Source organism: Pseudonaja textilis, chromosome 2 (assembly GCF_049901715.1).
Source record: "Pseudonaja textilis isolate UNSWEBS1 chromosome 2, rPseTex1.2, whole genome shotgun sequence".
Lineage (NCBI taxonomy): Eukaryota > Metazoa > Chordata > Lepidosauria > Squamata > Elapidae > Pseudonaja > Pseudonaja textilis.
The window spans coordinates 35222338-35241941 of record NC_141991.1 but is presented as its reverse complement, the minus strand read 5'-3'; the positions used below and the strand labels follow the sequence as shown (position 1 = coordinate 35241941).

The following is a 19604-nucleotide window of genomic DNA, read 5'->3' as shown; positions in this document are numbered from 1 at the left end:
CTTTTTTATATTGTTCCTAACCAGAGTTTAGTAGCCATATTGAGTATCCTTTGAGTTAAGAACACATATTGGCCTCTTTGGGGATTGCGTGAGAGGAACCGATGCACCATACTGTTTCCAACAGTAGTTTTATTTTGAAATAGATGAATAAAAGTAAACTCCTAAATTATTGAATGAGTTTTTATTTCTTTCCATTCTTCAGTGAATTGCCTTGATCTGCTCCCACCTACTTAACTGCTTATGTGATCAGCAGAATCAGGGATATACAATAACAGTGAAATAATAGTGTTAAGATGATTGAAAGTATATAATTGCAAATCTGAACAAAGCTATTAATTAAACCATTGATTGCAGTTATCAGTTTTGATGCCCAAGCCAACTTTTGACAGTTTAACTCTTAATATAATTTATACAGATTTTTGAAATCTAGATTGGCCAGTGAAACTGATTTTTGAATGAAATTAAGGAGTAATTTGACTTGGTCCAATCTGGTGCCAGAGATCTTTCTTCTACCATGTTAATCTTCAAACATTTAAGTTTCTCTTTTTTTAGCAGAAAGGCAGACTAAAATGCATTTAACAAAGCTGGACAAAAGCTGCTGAAAATGTTTCCAACAGTAATATTATTTTGAAATAGATGAATAAAAGAAAACTCCTAAATCATTGAATGAGAATAGCAGAAACACTTTTGATCGGCTAGAAGGAGCTGTGAGATACTAAATATATTTTGTAAGAATTGTTTTAAATTTTATCTATAGCATACAATAGGCTTAATTCATTTTTATGTAGCAAAATGCAACTTTTATTTATTTATTTACATTCTTGAAGTCAACATCTTGCAGGAGTTTGTTCATTTGTAATCTGGATACCTGAATTTTAATTTTGATGTTTTATTTAAAAATTTTACATTGATCTATTGCAAGCTCTAGATAACTTTATGATCTATATTGGCATAGAAATGCCATAGATAGATGATAGATGATAGATGAGAGAGAGAGAGAGAGAGAGAGAGAGAGAGAGATCTGTCCAGCTAAAGTAATGTTCCAGACCCATTCTTTCTTGTTGAACTTCATGTAATTCAAGTAGAAGTCTTGCTGGAAGAAACTCGGTTTCATTGTACTCCACATCCCCATTTTATTATATAAAGTCCTATTATTCAGAGTTTTGCAGCATAAATTCAGTGCCAGAAAAATAAACACAGATGGCTGATGCTTCATTTAATGTCTTTATAAGCATATTAAATAAATTTTACAATACGAAATTGTAGATTTCTCCAACATGGAGCAAACTCAAACAGAAGTAGACATGTTACAAGTGTAGAGCGGAACAGCAACTCAGGAGCTCAAAAACAGACATCAGTTTCACTTTAGATCAGCAAGCAAGCAGAGGAGAGAAGCAATTTCATTTTCCACAGACAAACTCAGAACTTAACATAGTTACAGAGCTTTATATAGAGTCACACCTAGGCTACTTCTAATTTCAGTTTCCAAACAGTCCTCATTGGCCGACTTAGTTGCTATGCCTATTCATTGGCTGACCTTGTTACCGTGCTCTATTCCAGTTCATGAATACACTCTGACACTCCTTCCTTCATAACTGGAATAGACATAAATTCAATTACCCTTAATATTCTTCAGATACGTGTATTTGAAGACCCACATTCACAGTTCCCTCCAAATACCTGAGAATTTCCTTTTATACCGATCCAACACAATTGAGTTGATCCCCACCTTTTAACTTTCCAGTGTAAATGCAACCATCAGCCTTGCAACCCTTGAACCCAAGATCCTTCAATGCAGTATCTAAACAGATATTCTAATTTCTGGCTGATTTGCTTCAGCCCATAAATGGCCTTGTTCAATTTATAGACTGTAGTAGGCATTTTACTTTCATACCCTGGTACTTGAACCATGTAAATTTCTTCCTCTAATTCTGCATTGAGAAATGCAGTGGTTATGTCAAAATGCCAAATTTTATTGCTATGTGCCACTGCCAATGCTAGTGCCACACTGATGTTCTCACTCTTTACAATTGGCATGAATACCTCATCATAGTGCAAAGTTTTCATCTGTGAAAAGCCCTGTGCCACTAACTTTGCTTTATATTGTACCTCATTATTGGGCAGTACCTTTTTCATGTATGCCCACTTGCATCCTACAGCTTTGCTACCCTGTGGCAAAGTCATAGATGTGAACACTTCATGTTCTCCCATGGATTTCATTTCCTTGTCCATGGCTTCTTTCCACTTTACTTGTTCAATTTTAGGTAATGTCAATACTTCTTTGTAGTTCCTTGGCTCATGCCATACATTATACACTTTAACTTCACTAGCAGAATACCTGTCAGGTGGAATCCCCTTATTCCATCGCTCTGACCTGTGTGGCACTGACTTCTCCTGTGTGTCAACCCTCTCTTGCTTCATATCTTGTTCAGCTTCTCCTCCCTGAACACTAACATCATCACTAAGTGAGTTACCATCACTAAGTGAATTACCATCACTAAGTGAATCACCATCACTAAGTGAACCATTCCACAAATTTGCATCAGTTTTTTTTCCAATTTTGCTCTGCAAAACTTGCAGACCTTGAAAACACTATTCTTTTGCTTCCTTTGCTAAAGTGATAACTCTTTGAGCCTAGCTCATAGCCTACAAACCTGACCTTTCTCGCCTTTTGTTACCCTTTCTTCTAATTGCTTTTGGAATATGCACCCATGCATTGCTTCCAAACACCCTTAAATGTGCTAGAGATAGTTTTCTCCCATATAACACTGCATATGGAGTATCATTAATGGAGGAACTCCACAATCTATTAACTATATAATTAGCAGACAATATGGCTTCACCCCAATACATCCTGCTTAGACCAGAATCCTCTAGCAGTGAGTCCTTCATGGTTTGCAAGACTTCATTCTGATTTGTGCATCTGTGTTTTATTCCTATCTCTGCCAATCATTGTTGAAAACTTGTTGACATCAATTCTGAACCTCTGTCAGTTTGCAGTTGACATACCTGTTGTTTATACCTTCTTTCTACAAAGCTTACCCATTGCTTAAATTTCTGTAGCGCCTGTTTTACTCTTTAGTAAATAGCAGAACTCAAACCTGCTATAGTCATCTACAATGACCAGCACATACTTAGCTCCTCCCAACTGGCTTGCATTGGGCCCACCAAATCTGCACATGCCAGCTCTAGAGCTCTTGTGGTCTGTCTTGTGCTACTCTTGCTTACTGGGAATGCCTTGGACTTTGATGTTTTGCATATTGCACAATCCAAATATGCCTTACATCACTTTACATGCAATCCTTCTTCATACTGGTCCATCTTTTGAACAACTTTAAAGCTGGCATGGCCAAGCTTTCTGTGCAAAAGATGAACACATGAATCATGTTTTGCAAACACTGCCCAGTGTTCGTGCACATTGAATTTTTTGTCCCTGTAACATATAAAGGTTATCACGCTTTATGCCCTTTGCACAGACAATCCCATTTTCTTTATAAGACGCTGCCTATTTACAAATGTGATCTCAAATCCTTGCTTGTCTAAACTAGAGACACTCAGCAAATTATGTTCCATTTCTGGCACACATAAAACATTATGAAACCTTGTTTCCAATATAGTATTTGCACACTGCCTCTTCCCATGACTTTAGCCTTCTTGCCATTTGCCAAGGGTACTGTGTCTCCTGCAGCTGCATCCATCCTGTAAAAGAATTTAGCATTATTAATAATCATTTGGCTAGCCCCACTGTTGATAAGCCATTGATCTCTCCTGCAAGAATTGACTTTTGTTATTGCAATTTGTCCATCAACTTGTCTTTCTTGCAGCAAAAGGCCCTTTGCAAACAGTCTATCTTTAAGTGAGATCGTCTCTGTTGTTGGGCTGTAATCAGCGGTGGGTTTCTACAGGTTCGCACCTATTCGCTAGAACCAGTTGTTAGCATTCTAAGCAGTTCGGAGAACTGGTTGTTAGAAGAAATTACTGGCCTAATCCTGTAAGGAAGGCAGGAAGGAAACATTCTGGCGTTGCTTACAGAAACTGCCTCTCCATTAACCCTTATTACATTTTTGGCAGGACTGGACTTCCTGTCTCAGGAACTTCTCTGGAGGTTTTTTCCCCTCCTTTGCTGGTACTTTGCTTGTGTGGAGTGACCATTCAAAGTTACAATGCCACTAAAAAAAGCGACTTATGACCATTTTTCACACTTACGACTGTTGCAGTATCCCCACAGTCATGAGAAGTCAGGGGAGGAGATGTGTGCCTCAATGTGAGTAATATTGAGTTGGCCATGCCCAGCCAATAACATGACCACCAAGCCATGCCCACCAATTTAGCCATGCCCACAGAACCGGTTGTTAAAAAAATTGAATCCCACCCCAGCTGTAATCTAATATCTTCTACTGTTCTTCTGTTCTCTGGAAACTGCAAGGCTCTTATTTCTGTGCTGCTCTCTGCAGAGAGCCTGGCTGTGGAAATTTCCATTGCTCCTCTTGGGCCCCCTCCTCAGGAATTTTTCCTTCTCATGGCTTTTTCTATAATGACATTTCTGCTCTTCAGCTATTAGACACACTTTCAGAGCTTCCAAACTCAATTCCTGCTCTGATTTGCATTCAAACACTGCAGAAACAATGTCCCACATTTCATCTAGGCTGTTCAAAACTAGCAGCACCTTTTGAGATTCTGGAATCCTCATCCCATATTTTTCTAATTCCACAAGTAAAGTTTGCATATGAACAAAATGCTATTCCACTGAACCTCCTGGCTGCAAATGGGCTCTATGTAACTTTCTTGATAATTGCACGATGTTACATGCAGATAATTATCCCAGACTTCCTTTGTAGTCTTTAAATCAGCTACATTGATAAACTGATCATCTTCTAAACTTAAGATGATATAAGCAAATGCTCTATCATGCAGCTTCTGATCTGCAGCATGCAATGGTACCTGGGGTGGATTTTCAGCCAATATTTCATTAGCTTTTAGGAATTCCATCTTTGCAGCCCAAATAATATAGTTCTTTTGACCCAAACGGGATAGAGAGCTCTCTTTAATTTTTTTTTTAGCCATCCATCAAAGCCTCTTGCCTTGTTTCTTACTTTTAAAACAGGCAGTCTCTCACCTTTAATTACAATAGTCTTTTTCTGGGCCCATAACCTAGTGCTCTATTCTAGTTCATGAATATACTCTGGCATTTACAGTAGCCAATGAAGCCAGCTAACTGGCACAATTGGCACTTCCCAATTGTGGCTAATTTCAGAGTAGAATTGGACCTAGTGAATGAAAGGAAGTAGAAAGATTTGGCTAGACTGGGAAATTTCCATCCCAGAAAGAAATACTTATTTGAGTGAGTCAGTTAAGATATCTATAGTCAAACTCATTTTTCAGTAAAAATATATTTACATGTTGTCTTTTGCATTTTTTCTAACATTATCTCCCATAGACCTTTGAATATTTTGAACAGAGCATAAGGAAAGAAACAGTCCATTATTTCCCTTCTCTTTCTCTCCCTTAAACCTTCTATCTTCTCTTTGTCTCCTTCCTCAAAGTCGAAGGTATCACCAAGCAGTCTCTTGACTGAGACTGAGTAGTATTTTGCTGCTCTTCTTCTATCTCCAGGACAGTCTTCAGAATAAATTATTAAACTGCAATTTTATTATAGTTCCTGAAAAATCAATTTATGGAAGAGCTCTAATCTAATCTTACATCTGTTCTTCCCCTGTATATTTTCAAAAAGCCTGTTTCCAAATATAGCAAAACAGATTTTAGTTATGTATAAAAAAACATGTTATGAGAAAATGCAATAATGAGAAAATGTGGTAATGCCTCCTGATTAGCACCGCTAATAACTTAGTAATATCATCTTGAAATAAACCCCTACAATTGAAACTTGAACTCTGACTTGAATTTGATTAAACTCAGTTAATGCTTTTTTCCTGACTACTTCTAAAACTAGTGACAAATCACTATAGAATATCTATTTCCTTCTTCCTATGTCAAAACAAGGTACATTGGCTTATTTATTGGGGGTGGGGCAGCAGTACTTTCACAAAATGGTTGTTGTACTTAGAAATGCTTGCCATGGGACAAAGTGGCTGGTAGAGTGGTCATGACAAATCACAAAATACTTATTTACCATAAGGTAAAATAGTTTCCCAAGATACTTTGTACCAATTCATCAGGATTTTCATGGAATACAAAGACATTGCTGCAAATAAATATGACGTGAGATGTCTTTGCTTTCTTTTACAGCATGCCAGCAACTTGCATTTATAAAAAAATAAAGCTGGGCGGAGAGACTCACTGGAAACAAAGGAAGTGTTTGGGGCCTATTGATGCAATGTTTTAATATCATATTGTACTAAATATTGTGAATTCAGCCAGGCAAATGGGTATCAAGTCAATACCAATTGTTGGAAAGTCACAGCAAGGGAGAAATTGGCCACTGTAAAAAGACAAATGCTGAAAAAATGTAGGTCATTGGAGTTTTCTTACAGTGAACTGAAAGTAAAACCTTTGCTTAATCCCAGCTTAATTCAGTGGCATTTTAATGTACAATTTCTGTTTCAGTGCTATTTTGGCTGAACTAGAATGGGAATTTCATATTCTTCAATGGTTAACAAAAAAGTAAAAAAAGTAACATGAATTGTGGAACTCACTGAGGACATGCTGGAGAAGTTGTGTTTCATAGTTAATGTGTTTCTTCTGCTGCTAGCTTCTGCTCCTGACTTTTCTAAAAGCCCAATGAAGAAATTGATTCAGCTTCTAAAGGGCAGCACAGCTCATTTTGAGTGCAATCCAAAAGCTTCCCCTAAAGCGACAACTATTTGGAAAAAGGGAGGTGAGCTGCTCCAAGAAAATGAAAGGTATTATGTTGTGAATGTCTTCATATTATAATTTAAATATTACCATATTTTGAAAGAAATAGCAACACTGTTTACATTAGGTGGCAAATGTGCCGAGTAAGTCATGCAATTTCATCAAAGTATATAGTACAGATTAAAAGGAGGTTTTACTAAGAACAATGTGACACATAAGTGAAATCTTGAGTGAAATCTTTTCCCAGGTGCTTATTTGAAATTGTGTTGGGACTATTAATGGCAAACTTTGGAGGGGGGGGTAATCTACCACCTTTAATCTTTCCAAAATTCAAACAAATGGCTTGGATTTGGCTTTAGAATTGCCACATCAATTTTCACATCTACTCTGCAGAAACTGAGCTTCTTGTCTTGTTATGAATAAAAGTTAGCTGATGGTTGACAAATGTAACTATAAAAGTATGTTACCACTGTCTTTAGCACTATATTAGCACGTGTGATGTGTTTTATTTTGTGTTTGCTTCTTCCATGCAAGTGTTGCCTGTTATTGTTGTGCATCCTAGTATGTTGATTCTGTTTGAAAGTTCTGAAAGAACCACTTATGTAGGTGCTGTAAATAATGGAGTTGGAGTTGTAAAAGGAGTAAACAAACAACTGAATGTTTTTCTATAGACTCAGATATTTAGGTATCATTCCCACTTCGAGGACTGAATGAATTGTCATGTGTCCAAATAGTAAAGTGTTCCATGTAACTCCAGGATTTGAGTGCTCCTCTTATCTTACGGCCTAGAGGTTGGGTTTGAACAAAGGTCAGACTACATAATGATTGAGTTCAAGTTGCCTCTCCAAGCTCTTTGAATTGTAGCCAATATTGTTCTGATCTTACTCCACTTCAACTTACACAAATTCTTGCTTTCTTCTCATGCCCTTTTCATTGTTGAAAAAAAAACATATACTAAAATAGGTTAGTCCACTGAAGATGATCTAAATGTATACACACAACACATCAATACACATGAGTAAATGTTATTTTATATTTATATATTGAAACTTTGGAAAAGTTATAATGATAGCACATATCCTAAATGAGAATGTCAAAATTGGGGGGAAATGAAAACTGTAAGAGTTAAATAAGGTCCTGACTTGACCTATTGTTTTTGAAACATTTTAGAAAATTTAGACTTTCATACCCATCTTTTCCACACTTGTTCATCTGTCCAATTATAAGCACTGCTTTGTTCACATTCTTTGAGGAAGTGGGCATTGGGATGGGGTAGAGATGTCAATATACAAAGCCCATGAATGACAAGTAAGTATGTCTGCAAGAGAAGTAAGAAGAGAAAAAGGGTTACATAGTCTTGATTCTGCCATCAATGCTTAATGCTGTTTTATTGTACATTCCAATTGTCATCTAACTGATATAAACTCAGTTTATTAGAGCAGAGAGAAAAGGAAGTCAGCATTCTGATATTAATGTAGTCTTTCTTATTCTCTCATTTCTAATATACTGAGTAAGGTGATATGGTCAGCCATTTCATCCATCCATCCATCGAGAGAGAGAGAAAGTGGGTGGGAGGGAGGGAGGGAGGGAGAGAGCTAATAAAACTCAAAATAATATAATGAAGCAGAATGATGGGAGATTCAAGACAGACATTTCATATGGTATGTAATTATACAAAAGTCATTTTTGCAGGTTATACCAATGACTATCAACTTGAAGGATTTTAGAAACTTTGATAACAACTTTGCAGGTAAAGTTATCAATTGCTATTGATCATGATGGCATTTAATTCTTCTCAGTATCAATTGATGGGGATACTCACATAGAAAAAGCTGCTATTCTCAGATCTTTCTTATGGGGAAATGGATCAGTGTTATATGGAAGAGAATGTAATGGATTTAATTGATTTTTTAAATCTAAATAATGAAATATATTTTATAAGGAAAGGCTGGTTAATGAATGGCACACAAGAAGATATACTGAAAACCAAATCTAGTAGATTTCGGTAGCATTTTTAGAATGACAGGAGAGGATTACAGACGGATGATGATGATATCTGTTCTATCAGGTCAGATTCTCGACCATTACTTGGATCATCTCCAGATTCTTAAATCATATAGAGTTGTTGTTTTATGCTCTGTCTGGTGTCAGTTTTGATGGTGTCTAGCCTTTGTGGGTTTGGGTGACCTCATTTCCTCTTACTACTAGTCACTCAGCATAATTGCTTTTTCCTATGATTACATAAGATGGTTGAAATAAGGTGGAATTTTGTGATTTTGTCTTCTAGCAATATGTCTGGTTTTATATGCTCCAGCCCTTGCTTGTTTTTCACCTTTGTTATCCAGGGAATGTGCAGTCTTCTGTAATACTACAGGTCAAACACATCGATTTTTCTCCTATCTAGTTTTTTCCAACTTTTGCAACTACAGGTAACTGTAGGAAATATGATAGTGCAGACTAATCTGCCAGATTGGTGGCCTTGCTTTTCTATATTGAATTCATGCTTGTTATTGCTGTGCGATCCAGTGCAATTCAACACTTTTATTTCTGGACTGTAATTACTGCATTGATCAATTTGTACTTCTAGGAAAGTGAATTATTGCATGCATTCAATCTCTTCACTGTCAAGAGAACACCATTGTTATTTTGACATTTTCATTCAGAAAGTTGTGTCATCAGCATACCAAAGACTATTGATTTTCCTTTTTCCAAACATTATTCTGATTTTTGATTCTTCAAATTGCATGTTCCTAACAATCTCTTCGGCTTACAGGTTGAATAAAAAAAGTTTAAAGAATGCAGTTTTGTTGCACTCCTTTCTCTATTTTGAAACAATCAGTGTCCCCATGTGGTGTTTGCATAATGTCTTCTTGATTTGTGATAGCAACTGCACCAACTTGACAAGATGTTCTGGAATTCCCATGTCTACTAGGGCTCTCCATAGCTTATGATCAGCCCAATCAAAGACTTTTCTTGTAGTCAATAGAACAGTTGTGGATGTTCTTTTGATATTCTTGAGATTTTTCTATGAATGAATGGGAATTTCCAATATGTCACAAGTACCCTGACCCCATCTGAAGAATGTGAACTTCAAGTATTTCAGTATTTCTTCAAGTATTTCTCATCAGACATTGTATGTATGAGGAATGTATCAGACATTACTAGTATGAGGAATGAGGGAAATTATGGCTCCTCCTTGGAGAAGCCATTTTTTGGCACTGATCATTTCCAATCCTGTGGCCATGAGTTCATTTTCCAAATTTTATGGCACAATGTTCTGGTGGTTGAGGGAGGGTGTATAGGCCTCAGCAATTCTGCAAGGGTGGCTATCAACCCCTCAGGCATTATTGTTTGGCAGTTGGCTCATTGCTCACATAACATCTTCCTGAAGGATGACTGATTCTATTTCTGTTTCCTTTTCTTCATTATCCTTCAGAGACTGCCCCTTTGTTGCTGGCATACAGCTGTTCTCTACATTCTCACACCTTGGTCAAAAAGTTATTTCTCATATTTGTCTTTGATAATGCTTTTACAAGCAATAAATGCTGTTGGAATCCTTTTGACTTGCACAAATGCATTCCTGATGTGACTCTTCATGCAGTACTTTTCTAGCTGTTTGCAATGCTAGCCACATTAAACTGTGTTATCTTTCCTTGCTGCTCTTTGGAAATCCTCATTTTGAGTTTGCATGGTGCTTTGACTGATTTTCTTTGCTTTCTGATGGTTTCATCTGAGAACTATTGCACTTTCTGTCTGGTTTCTTGAATCTTCTTTCAATTTCTCAGCAGTGTCCCATACTTCAAACTTATTTCTTTAACTTGGGAATGGCTGAGTTCAACTTGATTACCTATGTGTGAAAAAATATAAATTGGATTTAGAAAATAAAATGCAATATAAACTATTTACAGAAGGAAAAAAAGGTGAATACTTCATTTAAGACCACCAGATTACATTGTTTACTTGTATGTATGTATGTATGTATGTATGTATGTATGTATGTATGCATGTATGTATGTATGTTTCTGTGCACACATAAAAACATCCTACCAGATGACATATGGTCAGAGAAAACCACATAAGGGATGAGGTGAAGAGATGGAATCTCTTAGAGAATACCTTAACATGTGTCTTAGTGATGTCATGAAAAAATTCTTAGAGTAAAACATCCACACAATAGGAAGAATCCACTATTCAGAGTTGCTGATGCTTAACAACTGGTTGTTACTGCTCCCTCCCCTACTTGTTTACTAGCAAATCCGTAGACAATACAAATTATTCAGGAAATTTGATGTAGTGCCAAAGGAACTAATAAAGCCAAGCAACTTGGCAGCACTATGACAGTTTAGAATCAATGCTGACAAATGCAGTATAATGAATGTTGGAAGGGAGATATTGAACTATCCAGGTATAAGAGTGGGCTGTTATAAATTAACCTGTAACTGCTTAGATTGGAGCCTAATTTGTGGAATGTGTTCAATCTATAGCTGCAGTCAAAATAAAATGAACCAAGATATCAAGATAGAAAAAAAATGTGTAGTAACTCGAATTTTTGTTGCACAAAATGATGTTAATACCTTTAGACATTGAATATTCTATCGGAGAAGGGGAATGAGCAATGCCAAGTGACAATTCAAAAGAATTGAGGATACTTTCAGATGAATAATAAGGATGAAAAATGGCTTAAGATATATATATATATATATATATATATATATATATATATATATATATATATATATATATATATATATAAATTGATGGAAATCTGTAGAACAGAAAAAATGTTTAGTACATTTAATATACCCTTAAGTCAGTTAATATCTAACATCTTTAAATGGAGGAATAATGCAGTAGTGGAACTTTAACTTTGAGGAACAAATTGCCCACATAGTCCTTTCAGAAAATCTATGACCTCTCTTCCTGACAGTTTGCTTTTTCAGAGATAGAGAAAGCAAAAGGAGATCAATTATGCTTGGTGTGATCCTAATTAATAGAGAAGACTTAGTCAAAGAAATAAAAAACCAATATGATCAGTAGTGGGACCTTTGGGGTCAAGTGATCAGGTAGCACCAGATTCTTAATGGTAAGGAAAATTAAGCTGAATGCAATTAAATGCATATCTTGGACCTTTTTTTAAAAGGTGGATTTAAATATTCTTAATGCAATTATTAATAGAATTCAGTGGTAGAAAAAGCTAATAAAAATGCTGAACCTAGTGGAAGTATTTTTCCCTTCATTTTGAAAACCTTATTTCTGTTGAAGAATTAACATTTTCTTTACCTTTTTCATAAGGAGGTCATATTTTGATCATCCTGTTAAGTACCTTCCATGGTCATATGATCAGAATTCAGGCACGTATTGTATGTATTTCCATGGTTGTAGCATTTTGGGATTGTGTGATCTTTATTTGCAGCTGTCCCACCCAGCTTCTAACTACCAAGTCAATTGAGGAAACTGGTTTCATTTAATGATTGTGTGATTCACTTAACTGCAGTGATTTGGTTTAAAAAACATGGCAAAAAAGATTGTAAAATTCAGAATTACAATTTAACAACTGCCTTGCTTAGCAGTGGAAATTCTGGCTTCAGTTATCATAAGTCAAGGACTAAGTGTACAATTGAAATACATGAAATTCTATAACAAAAAAAAGTAGGTTAAGTCCTTTTGGCTCTGATGCTAGAATTTATGAAACAAAAAAATGGATTTAAATTACAGAAACACAGATGTCATTTAAATACTACAAAAAATCTTCCCTGGTTCCAAGTAGAAAGTGGACAGTCAGTTGCCTTGGTTGATTTAATTTGGACTCTTTCACTAATAGCAGCTTAAACATGATGGCCAAAATGGCTCCTTACAGCTAATTCTTGGTATGATTATACTTTAAAAGGTCTGTATTAGGCAGAATTTTCATATTGGAAGCCTAGACCCTGCCAGGATATGATAAAACTGTGATACTGGGAGAGAGGTATTAATGGTAGTGTCCCATTTTGTGTTGAATATCTATACCAGTGACCTATACTATTTCACTGGATTTTTCTTCTCGCCCATACTGATGAAGGCCACCTGGAGATTTGAATTCTTAGGTCAACTCTATAGAAATAACCCTGCTAAGTTTGATAGCAAGCTGGATGAAGAAAAATAAGTTGAAATTGAATCCAGTCAAGATAAAAGTTTCTGTTGGTAATGGGAAACTGGATTTAAAGACTGCTGTTTTTGACAAGATTACATTCCCAATGAAGGAGCAGTTTTGCACTCTAGGAGAGCTGCTTCATTCTCAGCTACTACAGATAGCAGCTCTGATGAGGCACAGCTTTGATTAATTACACAGTGAGCTACTATAACTTTTTTGTTCCTTTGGTGTTGATTATTGGCCCTTTGATTAGATCTAATATTGATTACTGCGAGGCTTTACCATGGGGTCTTCCTTGAAATCAAATCCAAGTTTCAGATGTTTTAAGTTGCCTTTTAGGAAAAAAATATATACTGATACCAGTTGCTTATCTGGCACAATTTAATGTCTTGATATTCATTTTTAAAGATTGTCTAAGGCAGGGGTCCCCAACCACCGGGCCGCAGCCCGGTACCGGTCCGTGGACCATTTGGTACCGGGCTGCAAAGAAAATAAAAATAAAATAAAAATGGCGGCTTTCTTCGCCTTCGGTGAATGCTGCTGGGATCAGGGATCAAGGACACAAATGAAAGAAGGGGAGGGAGGAAGCAACCAAAGCCTGTCCTGCTCTCCGGCTCAGCGGCTTCGGTTTCCTCTCACCTCGTTTCGCTCTCTCGCTCCTCCACCAGCCCAGGAAGAAACTGCTTCAAAGAAGCCGGCAGGTTGGCTTTTCCTGTTGGCGCAGCTCCTCCGAAGCGCCCGTTTACCCCCACCCCGCCGCCCGTGGTTCAATCCAGTGCTCCATTCTGCCTGCCTTCGTTTCTGGTTGTTTCGGAGTAGCTTTGGCTGAGAATAATAACTATTCGCCTCTTTTACTCAGCCGAAGCTGCTTCGAAATAACCAGAAATGAAGGCAGGCAGGCAGGCAGGCAGAACGCAGCACTGGATTGAACCGTGGGCGGCGGGGTGGGGGTAAACGGGCGCTTCGGAGGAGCTGCGCTGACAGGAAAAGCCACCCTGTCGGCTTCTTTGAAGCAGTTTGTTCCTGGGCTGGTGGAGGAGCGAGAGAGCGACTGAGAGAGGAACGAGGCAGACGGCTGAGGGATAAGGCTGAGGGAGGGAGGCAGACACCTGAGGGATAAGGCTGAGGGAGGCAGGGCTGAGAGGCGGGGCTTCTCAGCCATCCTGCAGGTACTTGTCCTGGCCGCCGCCGCCCAGCGCTCAGTTTTGAAGGCTCTCCTCAGCCCTGCACAGTTCCTGAATCTGCAGCTGAAACCCTCCGTTTTAAATGTCCCAATAGAAGAGAATATCTGTTGCTCAGGGTTGCAATGAGGAGGCATTGGCGCTCCCTGAACTTGGTGGTTTGCTGGCAGACGTTTTATTACCCGACTAGGTAACAACATCAGATGTTATCTAGTCAGGTAATGAAACATCTGCAAGCAAACCACCAAACTCGGACTCCCTCCCCTCCCGCCCCTTGAAAAAGTGTCCGTTCTCCCCCCACCTTGAAAAAGTGTTTCTGCGTGAAACTGGTTCCTGGTACAAAAAGGTTGGGGACTACTGGTCTAAGGGACCACCTTGTTTATGATCTTTATTCAGACAATATGAGAAATTGTGGGGAAGCAAGGGGAAAAAGTGAAATGGAAATTAGACATAACCAATCAAGAAATAGAAGGAAAGTCCATCAGTAGCTTATCTTATAAATGACAATTGAGTCCAGGTGGCAGGATATCTATTTCATATCAGTTAAATAATAGACCCTGCCTTAATGAACTCAATATATAAACGAGCATTCAAATTTATCCCAAGATAAACATCAAGGACACTTTATTGTATCCTATAAAATTCTTGCTTCCTTAGTCTTTCCAAATTGTGTGGAACTTAACAGACTCTTTTAAAGAATCCTTACAATTGAGGAATCATTTATGCAGGAGAAGGCTTTCTGATGCACTGATAATTGACTGGAATGTACTCATTCATGCTCCCCCAACCTGAGCATTTAGAATACTTGTGAAGAAATGTCTCTTTGATCAAGGTCTTAAATAAAATTAAATGATTTAAACCACGGGTGTCCAACTTGTGGTGTCATGTTGCTTTCACATGACATTTTGCAACATTTTCCCCATTTGTGGAGCTGGGGTAGGCATGGCCTGTGTGTGTCACCCACAGGCTGCCAGTTTGACACCCCTGATTCAATCAATCAATCAATCAATCAATTTCTATAGCTGCCATCTGGAAGCAAGTGGCTAATTGGCTATAGATTTTTTTTTTTACTTTGGTAGTTCATAATTTAATTTATTACTTTCATTTCCCTCCCCAAGCCCCCTTTTTATGAACAGGAATACTTCATGCCTCTCTTCATTTCGGTCATAGTCTATGCTCATATTTTTTTGAGGAATTTATTTACCAGAGAAGAAAAAATAATAAACATTTTATTTTGGTTCTGCCCTATCAGTTATGCCCATATGTTTTAAATTGTCTTGTTTTCTGCAGATTGAGCAATTTAGAGAAAAAACCTTCAAAACCAAAAGCATCAAACTAGGCTCTCATCCCATGTTTATAAAAACATCTGCAATCATATTATTGCAGATTCTAATGCACAGTTCTAAGAACATTTATTTGAAATTAGTCTGTCTGATTCAGTGCACATTATTCCATATTCATAGGATGGTAGCATAAGTTATATTGGAAATTTCTTATGCAGCTGCATTTTTCAACAGAGAAGGAGGAATGGAGTAAGTATTTCAGTAAGTATTGACTTCACATTGTCTTCATGCACAGATGTGCTCAAATACCCTCTTGTCAAAAAAGTTATTTTTTTAAAAAAAGTGTTTGATTAAATTTATGCATCTTCTCAAGTATACCTCAATGCCTTTGATAGGAAGGCAACTATAGAGAAATTGTTTCTTGAAAATGTAGCCTTGAATTTTTTACCTAAATCTTCCAAAGGTATCTAACATGAATATATTAGATTAACCTAGGATTAGCTACTAAATTAAAAGTGATGTAAATTCAGAGAGGGATAAAATAGTTTGATGGATGTATTCTAATTTTCTTCTTTGAAATGAATTATGTGAAGCTTGAAGTTTAAAGCTTCTGCTCTGGATGATGGGCTATTTCCCATCAAAGCAATACTATACAGCTTCTCATCTTTTCAGTGTTTCTTCGTAGAATCCAGCCAGCTTTTAAGAGCCTATTGCTTCACTTTATTCTTAACTTTCCTGCTCCCTAATTTTAGTCTATGAATAAATAACCAAGCAAGAAGACCAGGTGTCAAATAGTATTAACAAAGGTTTAAGGGCATAAGAGAAGGTTAGTCAGCTTTTTCAGCTTTTATTTTAAGTTTATAGTAAGTTGACTAGTTTATAGTTTATTGAACACTGTCAGCAAAATACTGTGTTGTCACCATCTGCCATATTTCAATCTGAGCTCTGGAGTTGCAACACATGATTGGTTCTAAGGGCTAGAGTCCCTTGCCTTTTGGCAATGTCTAATAGCTTCACAAATTTTTTTAAATTAATGGATACCTACTCCCTTGCCTTTCAGTTTGATTCCCTGTTAGATTTAGCAAACAAAGGTTTTTGATGTAGATTTGTTTGTTTACATTTGCTATAGCTGCCCAACTCCATTGACTCTGGGCTGTGTGTAAAACTAAAACATCCATCAAAACAAGATAAAATATAAGAGCACACAGTCCAGCTCACAGACTATGTTCACAGCATTACTATAAAAAGGCACATCATGTCCTAGCCTGCTCATTTCTCAAGCAGATGGTAAATACTGTGACAAGTTTTCTATTAGATTGATAATTGGATTCAAGCTATTGCCAAAGGAAAGTTAACATGTCTCTCACTGAGCTCACCAGAGGTGTATTTGTGTGTCCGCTTCTCCAATGGATAGTCAGAGGACTGAAGACAGTCCAGAAAAATGTTTTTCTCCCAACTGACAGATGTGAGTCAGGAACTGAGTTGATGTAGACTCTTTTGGCTCCCTGCAATGAGTTTTTGACAATTTTAGAATAAATATTTTGTTAATATTTTTTCTGCAAACTACCCAGTCACCTTCTTTAAGGTAGGCAGCCATGTAAATGTTACTTTAAACCATATAAGTAAATAAATAAAATCACTTTTCAAGGAAACCCATTTTACGTTAGTGCTGTAGAAATGCCTCACAAGAAGAAAATGGGGTGGAATAGAGAGAGAAAGAGAAAGCTCTCCATTTCCTAATGAATATAATTGTGCCCTCCCCAAAAGTTTGCCCCTCACTTTTCTGTTCAGCTAATTTTTTAGGGCAGCAGTGAATCCCTCATGAATACATACATAAAATATTTGTTATTCTTTATTGGATTGTATCCTGCCTTACTGAAACAGCAGAATACCTTAAAATATGGGCAGTGTTCGCACAAAAATCTAGATCATAATCTATAATTCAGGTGTTCTAAAATATTTTCTTGACATTTCCTGGGGAGATTTGGAGAGTTGTTGAAATGTCAGGTGCCTGAAAGATAACAAACACCTCTATCTTCAAAAAGGGAAAGATGAAGATCTGGGAATTGCAGGTCAGCTTTTTTGACGTCAATCTGTGGGAATTTTTTACAGGAGAGGAAAGCAGATTGATTGGTAAAAGCATTCAATTCTGAAGAATAAGTTTTGAGAGAGTAATTTTAATTCATTATTTAACTAAGAGGTTCCTTGGTATGGTGTGGGGGCATTTTATATTATATCCTGATTTGACAAAGCAGTGCCACCTGTTTACCTGCTTGAGTTCTGTGTGAACTGTAGCAAATTTTATTCTGTACCATATTTAAATTTTATTTCTCTTCCTCTTATGGGGATCATCTCATTCAATGGGCTAAAATTTAAGGGGAGGGAGGGAAGGAAGGAAGGAAGGAAGGAAGGAAGGAAGGAAGGAAGGAAGGAAGGAAGGAAGGAAGGAAGGAAGGAAGGAAGGAATATAGAAAATCAAAACTTCATTCACAGATCTGTATGTGTTCATAAACATGCCTCATACTTTATATTAATGTCATACTTTGATCCAGTAATACTAAATTTTATCAGAGTTAATTCAAGGAAATGGTGATTAAATCATATTAAATTTTAAAATAGAAGAGGAAAAGGAGCGATGATGAAAATTAAAATGATTTTGGTTAGCCTTGCTGGCTGGATAAGCATTTGACAGAATTAAATTGAACTTATTTGCTTCGTGGTTTAAAACTAAACTAGAAAATAATATATTTTCATATTACTTAGCATGAATATCAATGGAGGATTACTTTTGCAACCTTTTTTCTTGAGCAGTTCAATTTAACTTAATTTAGTAAACGATTAATATATCAAAAAAGCTTAACTTGTACTTCTCCTGTCTATGGTTTGTTTTTTGTTTTTAATTCTCTGGGAAAAGCCTGACAAATATATACAGCTATTTTTGAGTTACTAGCTATTTGAAAATAAAGCTGTTTTTTCATAACCTGCATGGGCCATTTTTTTCATTATTATAAGCAATTTTAATTTCATACAGCCTGTACTTTTATTATGCTTTCCATTTAAAAACAGCTGCAGTATATGTGCAAAAGCATTTATGGCTTTTTAGCAAATAGACAAAAATATTAGATCTAAAAGCAAAATGTTTCAAATAAAGTTGCAAATAAAGTGAGCATTTTGAAGAGTGATATTCTTCTGTTGTCTGATGCTATTTTCCAGGTTAAATGTGTATGATTCTTGTAAAGATGCACACTAAGCAATAAAAACCAAGCTGGACAAGGCAGGAGGAGAAGTCTTGTGTCTATTCTATTCACATATAAAATCATGAGAAAGCAGTTTTGTACAAGAAGAGAACAGAATTTTATATGCATGTGTTAACTGTATATAGCCTTTGACCCATTTAATTAGCTGTATCCCATTCAGATTGAAAAAGTGAGGCATGGACATAGAAAAGATATAAGAAAGTTACATTTCAAGAAAGAAAAGAAATTTCACTGCCTCTCAGACCTACATACGTATTATTTTAAATGCTAAATAAGAATGCTTTTGCTTCAATTTCATACATGTGGAGATGGGAAGGGTAATAGCTCTGTTATCCATGTATCTAGTTTGACTTAGCTCTTTAGAAAAAGGCAGCATTCTGTCAGGCTGATTTCATTTTGCGGTCATGGTACAGTTAAGAAAGTAAAAGATTGCAAGTGCAAACTCCCATGAGAAAGATCTGAACAGAAGTAGAAGATTTTAAATCATTGCATGAACCAAAATGTAAAGGAAACCAGTTTTATAACATCTAATGTCTGAATATACCCGGTGATCTTTAAAATATTTCAAAAATTTCTCCTATTTTCATTAGGAGAACTGAAAGTCAAATATGGACACTGCTTCATAGTCTATGTTTATATTACTGATTTTTTTTTTAATTTGGATGTGCAGAAAACCACACATTACTGTGACTACTCCATCAATAGCAGTGAAAATAATATTAATAATGACTCCTCTAAAACTCCACACCAGCAGTATTCAAGGAAACCAATTCAAACCAAGCATCTGATACTCAAAAAAACCCTGCCCCAGAAACAAACTTCAGCTAAGGCTATAGAAACCCATTTGGAGGTATATCCGCAGTGCTCAAAATCCGTCAGATGATGACCTGTGCCATAAACTAGTCCTGATGAGCATCTAGTGTATAATTCTGAAGTGCTA

General features: G+C 36.7%; 1 protein-coding gene across 2 annotated transcripts in view; it reads left to right on the top strand.

Moving 5' to 3' along the window:
* Nucleotides 1–19604, top strand: part of LOC113450057 (contactin-3-like) — a 196063-nt gene that overhangs the window by 132736 nt on the left and 43723 nt on the right. For both annotated transcript variants that reach the window (XM_026721214.2, XM_087923692.1), the window contains one exon: nucleotides 6710–6860. In XM_026721214.2, coding sequence (XP_026576999.2) covers nucleotides 6710–6860 — 151 coding nt within the window. The remainder of the gene's footprint in view (nucleotides 1–6709; nucleotides 6861–19604) is intronic.